This window comes from Rhinolophus hipposideros (genome assembly GCF_964194185.1).
Source record: "Rhinolophus hipposideros genome assembly, chromosome: 15".
NCBI classification, from domain to species: Eukaryota; Metazoa; Chordata; class Mammalia; order Chiroptera; family Rhinolophidae; genus Rhinolophus; species Rhinolophus hipposideros.
Window position 1 is genome coordinate 24,181,490 of NC_138061.1, and position 17,360 is coordinate 24,198,849.

General features: G+C 47.3%; 2 protein-coding genes across 10 annotated transcripts in view; both read left to right on the plus strand.

Moving 5' to 3' along the window:
• The window catches only part of PKD2L1 (polycystin 2 like 1, transient receptor potential cation channel), a 144,009-nt gene extending 135,005 nt beyond the window's left edge, over positions 1 to 9,004 (plus strand). For 8 of the 9 annotated variants that reach the window (XM_081073794.1, XM_081073800.1, XM_081073795.1 and 5 more), the window contains 13 exons: positions 229 to 356; positions 800 to 1,053; positions 2,060 to 2,284; positions 2,450 to 2,678; positions 3,318 to 3,488; positions 3,671 to 3,852; positions 4,165 to 4,285; positions 5,131 to 5,229; positions 5,381 to 5,502; positions 6,385 to 6,511; positions 7,284 to 7,402; positions 7,654 to 7,777; positions 8,076 to 8,998. In XM_081073794.1, coding sequence (XP_080929920.1) covers positions 229 to 356; positions 800 to 1,053; positions 2,060 to 2,284; positions 2,450 to 2,678; positions 3,318 to 3,488; positions 3,671 to 3,852; positions 4,165 to 4,285; positions 5,131 to 5,229; positions 5,381 to 5,502; positions 6,385 to 6,511; positions 7,284 to 7,402; positions 7,654 to 7,777; positions 8,076 to 8,249 — 2,075 coding nt within the window. In that variant the 3' untranslated portion in view covers positions 8,250 to 8,998. Of the gene's footprint in view, positions 1 to 228; positions 357 to 799; positions 1,054 to 2,059; positions 2,285 to 2,449; positions 2,679 to 3,317; positions 3,489 to 3,670; positions 3,853 to 4,164; positions 4,286 to 5,130; positions 5,230 to 5,380; positions 5,503 to 6,384; positions 6,512 to 7,283; positions 7,403 to 7,653; positions 7,778 to 8,075 lie in introns of all 9 variants that reach the window. The other variant, XM_081073801.1, reaches the window with a different exon arrangement.
• BLOC1S2 (biogenesis of lysosomal organelles complex 1 subunit 2) lies at positions 8,899 to 17,360 on the plus strand. The gene is made up of 5 exons (XM_081073805.1): positions 8,899 to 10,252; positions 10,623 to 10,739; positions 14,240 to 14,359; positions 15,082 to 15,186; positions 16,887 to 17,360. Exons 1-5 carry the CDS (start codon positions 10,156 to 10,158, stop codon positions 16,916 to 16,918), a joined length of 471 nt encoding a protein of 156 aa, XP_080929931.1. The 5' UTR covers positions 8,899 to 10,155; the 3' UTR covers positions 16,919 to 17,360.

Consider the following 17,360-nt stretch of genomic DNA (forward strand, 5'->3'; position numbering starts at 1 on the left):
TCTTGTAGCAACAAGTCTTCCTTCATGTACTCCCTGGTTTCCCCAATGCCACCATCAGCCTCCCCAGCCAGTTCTAGGGGGTGGGTTTGATGAGCTTCTATCTAGGTAGCAAGTTTGGCCCCACAGCAATGGGATTTCCTGGGGTGTTTTTTGTTTGTTTGTTTATTTTTTCTGGAGAATGGAGATGGGAACAGTGAGCAGGACACAGCCTTTTGGGTTGGTTTTTAGTGACCTATGGAATGACAAGCTCCAGTGCCTATTACTATACCAAAGTGATGTCTGAGCTCTTCTTACATACCCCGTCAGACACCGGAGTCTCCTTCCAGGCCATCAGCAGCATGGTGGACTTCTGGGATGTGAGTATGATATCACTTCTATCCACCCCCCCCCCAATAGCCTGAAGGCTGAGGCCACAGGCCAGGGTTCAGGGATATCAGACAGTGGATCAGGCCATATGCAAAGACCAGGCCATTCCAGGAACAGGATGAGTCAAAGGGTCAGGCAAGAATTAATGGGTCAGCCTAGAGGTAAGGTGGAGGTGGGTGAGAGATCAGGGAATCAAGCCAGTAGTTAAGACTAGTATTGGGAGTCAGAGGTAAGGCTGAACTTCTAAATGCACTTTAAATAAAGAGGAAACCCAGATCAGGTCAAGATCTGGTCAAGGTTCATGTATTAGCTGAGGAGTCCAACAGAAACAGACTGGAGATAAGCTGTGGTGTCAGGGAGTGAGGGTAAAAGTCATTCTGAGGGTAGGGATCGGCGTGAGGCTGAGTTAGGCCCAACTCAGCTTGTGGTCTAGTTTGCCCAGGGCCCATTACTGGACAGTTTGTATTGGACCAAATGGTACAACAACCAGAGCCTGGGCCGTGGCTCCCACTCCTTCATCTACTATGAGAACCTGCTTCTGGGGGTTCCGAGGCTGCGGCAGCTGAGGGTCCGCAATGACTCCTGTGTGGTGCATGAGGACTTCCGCGAGGACATTTCGAGCTGCTATGACGTCTACTCTCCAGACAAGGAAGAGCAGCTCCCCTTTGGGCCCCTCAATGGCACAGCGTGAGTGAGTCCCCCCACCAGTGTCAGAGGGCTTGCCCCTCTGAACCTGACACCATCCCACCAAGGTTTAGGAACCACGTCCACTGAGCCTTAAGGGGAGAGGTAGAGGTAAAGCCTTGGGGGTACTCAGGGGAAATGGGGTGGGGGCATCTCTCTGAGTCCTAACTGTGATTGTTGGGAGACCTTGGTCTGAATCACTCAGGAACAAAGAAGGTGCATTAGCAGATAGAGCCATAGCCTCTGGACGTGTTTACACACAGGTCATGGCCACCTTTGCCCTAGTGGCACTTCTGCCAGAGAAAGCATCCTTTCTTGCCCAGAAGTCCCTTGGGGCCATGGAGAATGGATAAAGCATTGGCTCTGCCACGTGAGTCATGGTTGGAAGAGTCTGACCTTTGGAACTGAGTATGGACGAGGAATTAGGGAAGAGAGTGGGGAAAGGATGAATAGGACTGAAAAGAAGGGGGGGAAATAAGGTTCCAAGGGGGGAATGTTTGTGGACAGAATAAAGAATCATGGGGTGCACAACCATAGGAGCAGAAAGGGGTTTTACTGGATTGTATGGGACAGGCGTTCCCCTTATTGGAACTACCCCGGCTGGGGTCAAAAGTGGGGCTTGGGTTTGTCATTCATAGTGTTGGGTGACATCGTGAAAAATTAGGAGATTTACATTTGAGAGCGCTGAATCCTAACCACTAGACCACCAGGGAGGTGAAAGGAAATTTATATTTGAGTTTCAGTTTTGCCACCAAGTAGCCAAATAATCTCAGACATCTCTGAGTCTTAGTTTTCTCACTTGCAAAATGTAGATAATGTTTACCCTCAGTTCTCAAACAGTTGTTAGTATCAGACAAGATAATATCTGAGAAATACACATATGTATGATATGCATATATAATCTATGTGAAACTGTAAAGCCCAGGCAATCATTAAGTATTGCCATTGCCTTGGGAGATCAGCTTTCCTTTGGGTCAGACCTCTGATCAGATGGCTTCTTTCTTGGCAGGTGGACATACCACTCCCAGGATGAGCTGGGGGGCTCCTCTCACTGGGGTCAGCTCACAAGCTACAGCGGAGGTGGCTACTACCTGGACCTGCCGGGATCCCGACAGGGCAGTGCAGAGGCACTCCGGGACCTTCAGGAGGGCCTGTGGCTCGACAGGGGCACTCGGGTGGTCTTCATCGACTTCTCAGTCTACAATGCCAACATCAATCTTTTCTGTGTTCTGAGGTGGGTCCTCTTTCCCTACGACATCCCTCCACCTGTGGTTCCTGGTTCCTTTTTTCTCTGCTTGAGACCCTTCCCTAAACATGTACCCTGTGGTGGGGGTGGGGATGGGGATGGGAGGAACTGTGCCAGCCCAGCCTCCCCGGACCTCTCCCCCTCCTCCCACAGGCTGGTGGTGGAGTTTCCTGCTACCGGAGGTGCCATCCCATCCTGGCAAATCCGCACAGTTAAGCTGATCCGCTACGTCAGCAACTGGGACTTCTTTATCGTTGGCTGTGAGGTCCTCTTCTGCATCTTCATCTTCTACTATGTGGTGGAGGAGATCCTGGAGCTGCACGTCCACCGGCTTCGCTACCTCAGCAGCATCTGGAATATTCTGGACCTGGTGGTCATCTTGGTGAGGGACAAATATCTTGGACTTGGGACACATTGGGAGAAGGAGCCTCCACCCTGGTAGGGGCTCCGAGTTCTTCCTGTTGAAGTCCCATGTCCTCTTTAGGACTTCTGGTCAAATGCCTGGATAACAGCTCCCGACGCCAGAGGCTGATGCGCCCCTGGCTCAGCCCTGGGAAGGCCACACCCCCTCTCCCTCCAGTCTTGCTGCAGGCCCTGCTCTTTCTTTATGCATTCGATCTGGTGTTCCTCTTCTGTCTCTTGCCTTTATGACCTGTCCCATTAAAACTCCTGCCTTTTCTATTAAAGTATTCTCTCTTTGTCTCCTTCCTGTTAACAGGACACATTAATTTCCTGACCAAGGCTGGGAAGTGGCGGGGGAAATAAAGTCACTTAGCTCCAGTTCTCTATGGCCTTTTACAACCCACATGGGTTGTAATTTTTTTACACTGGCCCGAGCCTTCTCTTGGGCTTTAAGAACTGGCCACTCATCCTGTCCAGTTCCATTTGAACCTGAGATAGCCAACAACTCAGCAGCGGAGGGTTTTTTTCTCCCCACCTGTCTTACTTACCTCTGGGACTTCATTGTTGAACTTCCCTTGAGATCCCCTCAACTTCTGACACCCCCAACTTGCGATGACAGCTCTCCATTGTGGCTGTGGGCTTCCACATATTCCGAACTCTCGAGGTGAATCGGCTGATGGGGAATCTCCTGCAGCAGCCAAACATGTACGCTGACTTCGAGTTCCTCGCCTTCTGGCAGACACAGTACAACAACATGAACGCTGTCAACCTCTTCTTTGCCTGGATCAAGGTACTGTGGGACTCCTCTCTTCAGTCCTGCCTCAGGGCGCTCAATGCTCCCTTCCTCAATGCTCGTCTCATTTTCCTTGTCTGGTTCGGCTATTCCTGTGGCCCCCGTAGTCCCCCAGAGTGGACTGTTCAAAGCTTTTCTCTTTTCTTCCTTAATTGCTTGGTTCAACATGGTCCTTGCAGATATTCAAGTACATCAGCTTCAACAAAACCATGACCCAGCTCTCCTCCACACTGGCCCGCTGCGCCAAGGACATCCTGGGCTTCGCTGTTATGTTCTTCATCGTTTTTTTCGCCTACGCCCAGCTCGGCTACCTGCTGTTCGGGACCCAAGTGGAAAACTTTAGCACTTTCATCAAGTGCATGTGTGTGTCCTGCCCCCTTCACTCCTCCTTGGCCCCTCACCCTCCAGCTCTGTGGGTGGATGTATTCTTGGGGAAGCTGGGAATATGCGTGTGGGCATGTCTGTGCTTAAAGCATCTGTGAGAGTCTCTGGAGGCCCTGGCGCATGTGCTCAAGTATCTGTGCACCTCACAGTCTCTCTCAGATTGGGTCGGAGGTGCAGGGTGGGGTCTGTGAACTCGTGGAAGAGCAGCCGTTAGGAAAGTGGGATGGCAGGGGACTGGAGTCCGCGTTATGGTTAGGCTCTGGGTGAAGCCCAGTCCCTGGTCTCTCAGTTTCACTCAGTTCCGGATCATCCTTGGGGACTTTGATTACAATGCTATTGACAATGCCAACCGCATCCTGGGACCTGCCTACTTTGTCACCTACGTCTTCTTCGTCTTCTTTGTGCTACTGGTGAGGGTCCTTGTGAGAGGTGGGGATTTGGGAACCTGAGGGCAAGAGGTGTAGAGGGTCTGCAGGGTGGAGTTTTGATACCCCTCCATGTTCTGCACTCAGGATTATTATGGGTTTCTCAAATCAAGAATAGGGAGTCTGTGAGGAGGGATCTTCTGAGAGCTGGCTAAGGTGGTTGGTCGGTGTGGTCAGCAGTCAGCTCATTTGCACAGTGTAAGGAATCTGCAGTCTCCCTCACTAAATGCAAACCCTTATCCTCCAAGGATGGAACCGGAGATAAAAATGCCTCAGGAGAAGTGGATGCACCTGGAAGCTTCTATGCCTATTCTCCAAGACCCCCTTTTTCTGGGGATCTCAGCTATTTCTACTACCACTGCTTTGTATTTGTTCTCTCTCCGTGACAACCGGAGAAATCTGGGTTTGATATTTGTTAACAAAGCCAGCAGGTTTCTTTATTTGATCATTGGATGGGGATACAGATATGGATAGAGGGTAGATGATAAAGAGAGCACAATTATATTCTCGCCTTGAAAAGTCTCTGACTTCAGTGCTTCATGGGCCCTTATATGGCGGGGTTCTGTGGCATGCTGGAGTGTCTTTCTGGTCAGTTTACTGCAGCCATTGAGTGAGGACACCAGGTTTATGAGGGAGTGTGCTCTATCCCTAAAAGCACTGTGCTGAAAGCCCCTGGGGACCCTGAGATGCAGGGGTTAGTGGGCTGCCGAGCCGAGGTTGAAAGCATCGGCCCCTTTACAACACGTGTCTAGGACATTCCTAGGGTCAGAGGGCTCAATGCTGTTAGTGGGCTTGGGGGTGAGGACCTGTGTCCCTGCCTTATCCTTCAGAACATGTTCCTGGCCATCATCAATGACACATATTCAGAGGTCAAGGAAGAGTTGGCTGGACAGAAGGATGAGCTGCAGCTTTCTGACCTCCTGAAACAAGTAACTACTTAATTCCTTGAGCTGCACCTCTGCATAGAGGTCTGTGCTCTTGTGTGCCTTAGATTTATCCCTGGAAGCCTGGCATCTTGTCAGTGGGGGTGGGAGCAAGGGATGATGTAGGAACTGGTGCTTGTTTACTTTCCTCTTCTAGAGCTACAACAAGACCCTACTGAGGCTGCGTCTGAGGAAGGAGCAGGTTTCGGATGTGCAGAAGGTCCTGCAGGGTGGGGAGCAGGAGATCCAGTTTGAGGATTTCACCAACACCTTGAAGGAGTGAGCAATCAGGAATCCAATTTTCTCGAACATTCATTATAAATCTTTGACCCTCAGCCATACATGCTTAGTCTATAAGCCTCTGATCTTGGCCTATGGACCTCTGACCTTGACTAATTGGCCTTTGACTTTGGCCTATAGGTCTCTGATCCTGACCTTCAGAATTGTGCCCTTGGTTTAAAGGTCTCTGACTATGTTCTGTATCTGGACCTTATTGAACCAACTCTTAGGACTAAAGTAACAATATAATTCCCTAATCATTGTATACATCCCTTATGCCGACAAAACTCTGATCTTGGTTCTATTTTCCCCCACAAGTACTGGTCTATTCCTTTAGCCATTCTCTCCCTTCTTCCCAGTAAACATATTAACAAACACTGAACATATGTATTGTGAGTACCAGCTGTAGGCCAGGCACAGAGTAATGAGTAATTGATCATTGCTAAGGTATCCAATGAAAGGTGAGGCATAGCAAGAGATGAGGCCAGAGAAATGGGCAAGTGTCATATTGGAAAAGCCTCAAACACCATGGCTCTACCAAAGAGTAGGGTGGCCAGAAGGGTTTTTAAGCAGGGAAAGGGTATATTTAGACCTGCACTTTAGAAAGTTTAATCAACTCTAGTTGCATTATAGAGGATGGATTTCAGGGGTAGGGCATAAAGCGGAAGCTGAGGGTGGTGGGGGACAGGTTATTTAGAGGCAAAGAGAGTTCTTTGGGATAAAATTGCTAAACCTTGGAAATCCTGGCTTTCCCATGTGGTCCCCCTCTTCTCCAGAGTGAAAGGGTCTTGCAAGAGTCTGGCAAAAAGAGTGGGGAGTCCATAATCGAGAGATCACAGCAATGGCATATCAGAAGTCATTTCATTATCCTGTTCTCCTCAGACTGGGGCATACAGAGCATGAGATCACTGAGCTCACAGCTGCCTTCACCAAGTTTGACCAAGATGGGAATTGCGTCCTGGATGAGAAGGAGCAGGAACAAATGCGACAGGACCTGAAGGAGGAGAGGGTGAGCCCAGCTGGTTGCTGGAGAGGTAGTGTAAGGAAATTGCTTCCCTTCCCTTCCCTGTCAACATGCCGAGAACACAAACACAAACTGAAAACCCTCTGATAGATGGGCAGGAAAGAGCGCTCTAGAATAATGTTTCTCAAGTTGCTACGTATTAGAATACCCTGGAACTTTTAAAGATCCTCATAGTCAGACCACGTACCCTCGACCAGAATCTTTTGGGTGGGGGGAGTTGGGGGGCCCAGACGTCAGTACTTTTTAAAACTCCCCAGGTGATTCCAATGCATAGCAAGGTTGAGAAACACAGTCTTAGGGGGCAAAGACCAATTGCCCCAGAATCTGACAGTTCCTCCTGAGGACTTGCCTTCTCCTTGGGATTTTCAAACTCTGATCCTCAGCTGCCCCTATTATGCCTGCTTCATTCCTATCTAGTGTAGACCAAAAAAGTCAAGGGCAGGAGGGGCAATGCGAGGAATTTGGGTACTGTCCCTCCTCTCCCAAACTGAGTTGGCTTTTATTGAACACATCAGTCAAGGCCTCCAGGAGTTCTGTCTTGTTTCTTTGGGTGGTGATTCCCTCCCAGAGGTTGGGCCAGCTTTGTGTCAGCACTATCACTGATCCCATTATCTCCAGAGTTTTGAGAGGGAAGGGGAATAGCAAGAACTGGAGCCCACAGCCTGGTCCTGAGACCCCATTAGAACAGGTGATGGAACAGGAACTGATGGCTTCCCTGAGTCATCTTCTCCTCTCTGACCTCTGACTTCCCGATCAGGTGGCCCTCAACACTGAGATTGAGAACTTGGGTCGGTCTGTTGTGAGGAATCCACCAGGCGAGTTGCATCCAGAGGCTGCCAGAGCCAGTGGCTGGGTTTCAGGAGAAGAATTCTACACGTATGTGCAGTCAGGGGCCCAGGGCTGACTGTCTTTATAATATCCTACCTTGAGCTTCTTTCCCCAACCTTTGAATCCCCTGTCCTAGCCCAGGGAGAACCTCTGTCCCCGTTTAATTCTCCCTACAAGGCTCAGCTTACCTTCCTTGCTCCTATCCAGACACACATTGTTCTGTCCCCCTTCCCCCTATAGACACCCAGCTCCCTAGACACATATTTCTGCTCCCTCGATCTCTCTCAAATCCTACACAGGCTCACAAAGAGAGTTCTGCAGCTGGAGACTGTCCTAGAAGGAGTCGTGTCCCAGGTTGATGCTGTGGGCTCAAAGCTCAAGATGCTGGAGAGGAAAGGGCAGCTGGCTCCCTCCCCAGGCATGGTGAGTGGCCCCTCACCTGGATCCTCTTGGCTCCCCACAGCTGAACTCTACCATCTGTTCCACTTAGTCGGTGGAGGCAAAACAAAATCTGAGAGCTGTTCTCAGGCTCTTGCAGCACGATGTTCTTTATAGTAGTCAGTGTATCAGAGGAGGCGGGGGTAGAGGGAAGGCCGAAAGGTGGCTGCTCTGGCCTGAGGGCTACGTTGGCCTCTAGGAGATGGTCTGAATCAGATCTGGACAAAGGAAAGTGGGACACAAAGTCCTCTCTCTAATGACCTGTCCCTTTTTCTTCCACCAGGGGCATCAAGGCATTTGGGAGCACCTACAGCCCGCTTCAGCTGTGACTCCGGTCCCCTGGGGAGTCCAGGGTGGGCCGGAGAGTGGTGAGGGAGGGGTCCTAAAGCACCAGACAGCAGATGCCTCTCTCTCTACCTCCCCAGACGCCCTCTCTGCACATGCGCTCCACTTCTAGGGCAGTAGTTCCCACCACCACTGCTGCTGCCAAGTCCCGCCCTGTGTTTGGCCTTTTGAGCCAATGTTTCTGTAGGTCGCCTGGTATCATGCTTCGGCTTGTAACTCAGTGTTTCTGTGTGCAGCTATGTAGCCGTGCAGCTCTGTGAAATAACGTTTCCCACTGAGCCTCTCACTACCTGTGCTCCCACCTCTACTTGCAGTAATTAAAAAAAAAAAAAGGTCAATAACAAACAGAATAAAGGAAGGGAGGGTAATGACTTTCTCTAAGCACCTGAATAGCCATGATTTGTGAAAAAAGTGGAAGCCAAGAGAGTAGTGATATCGAGATGTCTTTCTACTTTCCCGTGAATTCTATGCTTTGTGCATCTAGAGATCTGCTGCTAGCACCTGTGGGGTCCTTGTCTTCTCCATAGTTTCCCTGTAGAAGACGAGGGGAAACCACACAGGAGAGGAGACTTTCTCACGTGGGGAGATTACAAAGTTGCAGAGGAGTCAGCATGACAACCTCGCCAGCCTCCTGGGGCAAAGTGCATGAGGGCTCAGTGGAGGAGCCTGCTCCCGACATTCTGCTGAACACTGGGAACTGAGGGGGCTGTAAACCAAGATGGAGATGGAGCCTGGGGAGAATCAGGCAAAGAAATGACCTCAGGATTCAGAGGTCTTTGGACCAAAATGTGTTTGGCTCGGACTCTATTCTTCCATAGGACAGTGTGGTTTCCCTGGTGACTATAAATAAAAATCCTTAGGAAAATCAGGACTTTGCATTTGCTTCTGGGATTGTAAGGGGAAGAGGAGATGTGGAACGGTGAGCCATCCTTGTGCTTGGGCTAGGAAAAGCTCATCCCCGCTGGGAGGTCTAGAGTGCAAGCAGTGACAATGTGAAGGAGCTGGGCTGCCCCAGGAGTCCTGAAGTAAGAACTTCTGGCTCATAGACATGGTTTGAATGGATGGGCACTATGATTGTACCATCAGAGACTGGAGACAGTGACCTAGGGAGACCTTGTCCTCAGGGTGAGGAGAGTAAGGTATCCCTTACTCTGGGGTAGCTGGTGTGTGTGTGTGTGTGTAGATGAAGTATAACCAGGGATAAGACCAAAAATTCCTACACCGAGGTTTTGGCTGCATAGGTCTGCATCCCAATACCTGTTATATACCCACTTTCCCTTCCCCTGTAACCTTTGTCCTTCATTTTGCATCTTCCATTGCTCCCCAGTCACTTTTTCTAATCTATTCCCTCCCACCCCCCTGTTCTCCTGTCCCATCAAGTACACTCCATAGAGGTAGACTTGTGAAACAGCCAAATAAAATTACGATAACCAGATCATATCCTAAGCCCTAAAAAAAGTTATGATCTAAGCTTTCTTATAGAAAAGCCCAATCAACGGAAGAGAAGCAGGTGCCAGCCTGCAGCTTAAAAAAGGGTGGGTGGGTGGTGTCAGTGCGTTGGTGTTAATCCAGGACATTGGAAGGGAGAGTATTTCAGCTCATGAATGAAATTCAGGATGAATGCCTGAAGGTTTCCCTAAGTCTGAGACTACTTTCAAAAGCATGGATTCCCTGAGCAGTCTTGAGCAACTAATACCAGCCTGGGTGCGGAGTCTCTGGGGAGGGGATAACCGGTCTGCAGAGACTCTGGTCGGCAGGCCACCGGAGCTCTGCTAACTCTGAGAGGTCGCGAGGCTTACGAGTGACGCCTCCAGGGAGTGGCCGCAGGGATGAGCGCATCCTCATTTCCAGATGTCACGACTGTTGACAGTGGATCGGCTCACGATGGCCTTTCTTAGCTTCAATGTCGACTTGTTGCTTACATTTTATTACCCATTATTGTGAGGCATGACTTAGCGGAGAGACAGAGCTGCCAACCAGGGCTCGTGGGGAGGGGGGCACTCCCGGTGCGCAGGCGCATGCGCAGGCCTCCCAGAACCGGAAGCACCGCGGGGCCCAGCATGGCGGCGGCAACCGACAGTGTCCCCGCGACCCAACGGGAGGAGCCGGTTCGAGGTACACGGAGTCGATGGGGATGAAGTGTCCAGAGGGAGGCTTGGGACTCCGGGTAGGGGCCCCGGTTGCAGGGCCTCCCTTGGCCGGAGCGGGCAGGTCGGAGGGAGGGGCGTGCCCGGGTGTCCTGTCAAAGCGACTGAGTGGTTGGTTTGGCGGCGGAATCGGGTGGAGCTGGTTCGGGGGCAGGGGAGCACAGTTGGTGTGTCCGGTAGGACAAGGACGAAGTGAGGCACTTGAAATTATGGCACATGGAAAGTGGAGCCGACTTGATCGAATGAGCACAGGTGGAGGGGTGGGGGGCGTCGGATGCTGTAGCGGGATTAAGGACCCGGTGTGGGGCCGGACACCTAGTCGTTCTCCTTTGACCCAGACGATGCCGCCGTGGAGACAGCTGAGGAAGCCAAGGAGCCCGCGGAGGCTGACATCACGGAGCTCTGCCGGGACATGTTCTCCAAAATGGCAACTTACCTGACTGGGGAGCTGACGGGTGAGGCGAGGCCTGGGTTGATGCGGGTAGTGCACCTGTCACGCAGGGGACCCTGCTCGCTGCGCCATTTGTCGTGCGGGGCGTGGGGCGGGGTCTCAGCTCCCGCTCCCCACATAAGAACGCAGGACATGGTGAGGCCAAAAAGGAACACCCACGGAGCCATGGATAGGGGAGTCATACCACTATATTCTCACCGGCGGCATCCGCCTCTCTGCAGTCCGCTCTGGCTAGTCCCCATTCTTCTGCTAGCGCAGCCACAGCCGTTATATTAGTGGCCAGTGGCTTACGGGTTACAGCTGACGGCCAACTAGCCACAGCTGATGGCCATCCGATCACAGTTGATGGCCATTTACTACCCGAGCCAGCACCTTTCTGTGTGAGGCCAAGAGCCTGGAAACTGCTTTTTGGGGCTTTGTCCCCACAGCACCACTGCTGGAGCTGCGCCTTGACGTAGGGAGACCTGGGAAGTGCCTCAGCAGCATCAGTTTGCGGCTCCCTCCCTAACCCCACCCGCCCTGAAATATGCCTGTTGGAAATTTGGGGAGGTCGTGGATGGAGAGGAAAGCGGTCCATTCCTTACCTGGAGAAATTCCCCAGCTACTTTCAGAAACACATAAGAATAATTAATACAACTCTGCAGGCCTCTGTAGTGTGGACTGTCGCTGGCAAAGCAAAGACGAATTCAAGAAATACCTCCTTGGGGGAGGTGCATTTTGAGCAGGGTTGTGAAGGGAATAATTAACCAAAAAGGAGGAAACCACTAGTGAGTGAAGTGGTATCAGTGAGCAGTTTGGCTAAAGCAGCTGTATTAACTGGAGTGAAGAGAAATGGAATTGGGGAATGGGGAGTGACTTGCAAATTAGGGACTTCTTAAGTTGGTCTGAGGATTTGGTGACTCGCCCTTTAAGACATGATTAATTTTTTTGGTCCATGTGTATTTCCAGGTGAGCACATGATCTATGTGTGGAAGAGAGTCGAAAAAGTGAAATCTGGTCCAGTGTGGCCTCTCATAAGCAGTTACGATATTGTTTCACTTCCCCAGGAAGTTCTGTGAGCTAAATTTGGGAGCTAGAATCTATTTAAAAAAAAAAAAAAAAAAAGGCTTGATGCAAAATAGAAGGGCTTGTGAGTTTCTATCAGTCTGATTATTTATCTATTTCTGAGCAAGAGAAACCACGTAACAAAATCTTGATTTTTGTCTTGTCTTTAAAAATTCTAAAGATTTGGCAATACTAGTCCCCCATTCTTGTGAGGCTATGATTGATTGGAGCCAAGCAACTGTCTCCTTTAAATGTGCTAGTGCTATGTAGTTTGTCCCCACCCCTCCATGTTTTCTCCCTTTTACTGGGACCTGGTGTCCAATGCAATTTATCACTATTCTTACATTGTTGTGTTTTTAGTAGTGGTACAGAAATGATTTTCTGCATCAACATCTATATCAAAATTTGTAAAGTAAATGATAGACTAAGGTGACCACATGTTCCAAGAAGTGGGAGAGAGCATATTTCTTTGGGGAAGTGAATACTCCTGTGTTTTATATGCAAACATCTGGCTTGCTTCACTCATTTACATGATCTGGGGTGTCTGACCCTTGTTTTAAAGAGAATAATTGGATAGTAGTGAGTATAGATATGGAAGAGAGAAATGAGCAGCATTTCAGATGAAAAGCAATGATGGTCTGTGACAGAGTAATGGTAAAAGGAATGCAAAGGAGGGCATGGGTGCAAGAACATTACAGAAGTGGAATTTATAGGACTGCTGAAGTGGGTATCGAGGGATGGGAGCAGCCTAAGATGTGTCGGAGGTTGTAAGCCTAGATGGTGCCGTCAACCAAAGTAGGAAAGTTGGAAAGAGGAACCATGTTCAGTGTGAAAATAATATTTTCGGTTTTGGTGTGGCTGGTTTTAGATATCACCAGGACTCGAGTGACTGTTATCAAGATACTCAGGTGACTTTCACACGTGAGTCCAGAGCTCAGAGAATGATCAGAACAAGAGAAACAGATTTGGGAGTCACCTGCATAATGCTGTGAGCTGAGGCTCTGCAGGAGGAGATTGGCAAGGGACAGGTTAGAACTAGATAGAGGACCTTGACTAAAATCTCTGGGAATGTCGGGATAGGGCAATCAATTTGTTTTTCATAACAGTACTTGAAATACCTAGGTTTCCAAATGATTTATTTATTATAAAATTAATTTTAAGCAGATTGTAATTTCCTCGGTTGTCAGTCTTCCTTTCCTAAGTGCTTTTTTGAATTTGAAAGGAAGCTGGAATCATCCTGTGCGCCAGCCATGTAAATGTCAGTTATGTGTCAGAGCTGAGAAAAATTAAGAACTAATCGTTAAGGAGGTTGGATGAGAAAGAATCTGGTATAGAAACCTAAAAAGAGCAGTTAGAAAGGGCTTAGAAATCTGTGTAATACAGTATGCAATGCTACAGCTGCCATGGGAGACTTTCATGGAGAAAGGGAGAACATAGTGTTAGATACTAGAGAGAGAGTCAGGGGCAGAGTAACTGAGAAAATGCTATGGATTTCGGATTTAAGAGAGCACTTATGACCTGGGAGCATGTAATTTCTCTGGATGGTGGTGGCACAGGCCAGACTGCAAGGGTTCACATGAGTGAATGGTGAGGGAGATGAAGCAGAAAGTGTAAGCTATTCCTTCAAAAGGGTTAGCAGGGAAGCTTCTTTGCTTTCCTGAGCAAATGACATAGGTATAGCAGAATAGAGGGAGTGCTTTTGGTCTAGAAGAAACCTGTATATATTTCTTAGATGGACAGGAAGGTCCAGGATGGAGAGAGAGATTGCAAATGCAAGAGAAAGGATTGAAGAGAGGCCCTGAAAAGGTGGAAGGGTTTGAGATGGAGAGCACAGGAGGAGGAGTTGTCTTGGCAAGAATAGGAGCACTTCCGCCTCTGGGGAAGATATGAAAGTACAGAGAAGTTTCGAAGTGAGGCAGAAAGGTTGAAGCAGCTTATGTAAGTGGGCTTGGCTTTTGGGAAAATTGGCGTAGAAGCCACGTGCTTTGAGTAGGGATGGAGAAGAGAACTGAGAAGCAGGCAAATGGTTTGGAAAACTCAATGTAAACAAAGCAATCAGAATCACACACTAACAAACGAGTTACTAAGAAGTGGTGAGGTCCTAGTTGATTTCATATATATTTATGGTGTAGTCCCCCAAATTACATGTTTTCATACTGTAGAAATACCAAGACTATTTCACCTCCCTTATCGTAGGACACGAATGTATCCTTTCCCTTCCTAACTCAGATCCTGAAGCTTCTGGAGCTTATTTGGTTTAAGTAGCTTGCTGATTATTGCCTGAGTTTCTACTTAGACATTCGGAGTGCACAGGCTGAGTAGAAGTGTCAGAGATCAAAAGTGGCCTGCTCCTTTGATATTCCCGAGGTCCTGCCTTGAACTACCATTTCGCCTATAATTCCACATTCCAGTGATCTAAGACAAATCTTAAAGGCATCACATGTTCTGTTTGTTTTAAAGCCACCAGCGAAGACTATAAGCTCCTGGAAAATATGAATAAACTAACCAGCCTGAAATATCTTGAAATGAAAGATATTGCTATAAACATTAGTAGAAACTTAAAGGACTTAAACCAGAAGTGTAAGTATTAAGTTTTATAATTAATTAAGTTTTAAGTATTAAGTTTTTAATTATAAACATGTTTGTAATGAATGTTCTCTTGTGCTTGGGGCTGTGGAAAAGGAGAAGGACCATCGCCCCTGTTCAGAGAGCTCATTTTCTGAAAGTGAATTACAAAGTTAATTTCTTCCATTCTGAGGAATAGCATGTTTTGGTGGTATAGTTATTTATGCTTCTGATTCTTGATTTGATCAGTTTATTTCTGGTAAGGGATCGGGGAGAGAAAGGGTGGCCAGATTCTAGTGAACTGATTTAACAATGAAATCCGTAAAGAACTACTGTATAAACTGAAAATCAGACATCTATAAATGGAAAATGCTAATTTAGACTGGCAGAATATGTTTTTCCATTAACTTCTGTTTGTGTTCCCTGTCTCTGGGGCACTCTTTCTTGGTCTGGGAGTACCCAAGAAATGGAACCAGCAATGGGAAGATTGCTTGAGGAGCAAGGAATTTAAAAGAGACAAAATTAATGGATGAGAGACTTGCTTTGTCTAGGTCACAGCCCTGCCTGATCAGCTAGCTACTGTCTTCTAAAACATTTGTCCTGCTAGTGATCAGAATCGTGTCACCCCACCATTGTGTCTTAGGTAGAGCTGGAGAGAGACTAGTATTGTTACTTTCTCATTCTTTTTCTATATAACTTGTTGGCTGTGTAAATGTGATTTCTCTTTGTTTTTACAGATGCTGAACTGCAGCCTTACCTGGATCAGATCAATGTAATTGAGGAGCAGGTAGCAGCTCTTGAGCAGGCAGCCTACAAGTTGGATGCATATTCAAAAAAACTGGGTAACCATTTTTATTTCTGTTTTGATTTAATAAGAGTACCCCCCACCCACCAATATGACCTTAGTTGATATGATAGATAATATTTATGGTGTGCCTACAATGATCTATTTTAATCTTCCCCAAAATCTAGTGAGAATAATTTTTTAGTAGCACCAGTAATAAAAATAACATTTCCTAGGTACTTAATGATATATCAGATATTGTTCTTTATGTCTTACCTGTATTACGTTTTTTTATCCTCTCAATAACCTATTAGGTAAGTACATGATTTTTATCCCCATTCTATAGAGTAGGAAACTGAGGTTGAAAGGGTTAAATAACTTGCTTAAGGATACAAAGCTTGGATATGGGAGAGGTGTATTCCAAACCACAGCCTGTTTGATTGCAAAGCTCAAACTCGTAATTGTGGTTCAGCAGGCTGAAGCATCTTTAATAATGTAGATATATATGTCTTAAAAAACAAAATAGTCAATCAAGAGTTTTCTTTAAGGATTACTTTTCCTTTAAGGAGGAAGCTGGTACTTTTAGTGTTGATGGCTTGCTAACTGGCTGTGGCTCTTACTATCCATGATTAAAAATAACAAAGTTGTTTTTATCCTAGATATAATTTACAGATTATTTTATTTTCATCATTGACAATTGTTGACTACTTCAAGAGAGTGGTTTGTAGCAGACTGAAATTTGAAATGGGTGGTAATTAATAATTTCATTGTCCACAATTAAATTTACTAAATAGTCACTGTGAACCTTCCTATGTAAGAGGCATTATACCAGTGCTTTCGAGGTTTTTTAAAAAAAGTGAATCTATTACATTAAGAGGCCTATTTGATGGTCTGTTAAACCTTTGTATCTTTCAAAATTGCTTTCCTCCAGTGAGGGGTAGGGTAAGAAAATAAAAGGTGACACATACATTTATCCTTCCTGAGAGTTCCAGGCTGTCTCCCAGAGGGTGTCTGAGACAGTGCCTGAAGAGGCAATTTCCTGTGCTTAGTAAGGCTCCTGGTGGCTCAAACAGCAGTCGATCTGCTCTACTCTGGTGGAGCCATCTGAGCAGGTGCTGTTGACAAGTTAGAACATAATGAACTTGTGTTGGGTTCTCTATTCTATGTGTGTGTGTTTGACTCCTTACCTTAAGCTGTGCACATCAGTGATATTGGATGGGATAGCTGCCATTTATGGTGTACCTACAATTTGGACACAGTTTCGCCAGCTGATGAGATTGAAGCTAATACACTTTTCAAAAATGTAATAGACTTTTTTTCCCCAATTTTTTTTATTGGGGAATATTGGGGAACATTGTGTTTCTCCAGGGCCCATCAACTCCAAGTCATTGTCCCTCAATCTAGTTGTGGAGGGCACAGCTCAGCTCCAAGTCCAGTCGCCGTTTTCAATCTCATGTGGGAATTGAACTGCAACCTTGTTGTTGAGAGCTCATACTCTGACCAACTGAGCCATCCGGTCGCTCCTCTGGAGACTCAGTGGCAGCTCGTTGTCTTCAATCTAGTTCTGGAGGGTGCAGTTCACTGGCCCATGTGGGAATTGAACCAGCAACCCTGTTGCTCAGAGCTCGCGCTCTAACCAACTGAGCCATCTGGCAGCCCCTAGGTAATTTTTAATTTGCTTGGAAATGCTAATGGAAAAGTATCATTGTAAGAGCCAGTTTTTAAAAATACAACTTTTCCTTCCTCTATCCCTGGCAGAAGCCAAATACAAGAAGCTGGAGAAGCGATGAAAAACTTATTCCTGTGGAACAAAGTCTTTTTTAATGGGGAAGAATATTTTATAAGACCTGAATCCTGAGGCTGAAGACTTGTCAAAACTCCTCAAAAGGAAGCCGTGCTGGCCATCCCAGAAACATCTCACCGTTGGAGTAAACTAGAGGACTGTGGCTACTCCTGCACTTCTCTTGGGGCAGAATCCCTCAGAAACTCACACTTGTAACCCCTTACCTTTTACTTGAATGCTTCATTATCCGTTCAGCACAAAGAGTCTCTTAAAGTTCAGGATAAACCTGGGCTTGCCAGTTGAATCAAATGAGAGGTCCTGTTTTCTCTACATTATTTTCTTAAGTGGCTGGATTTTGAGTTACTGTGTAAATGGTTGTTTTTTCTCTTAATGATGTTACTGTATTGCTAACAAGATTAAAAAAGAAAATAAAACAAACTTGTTCTTTA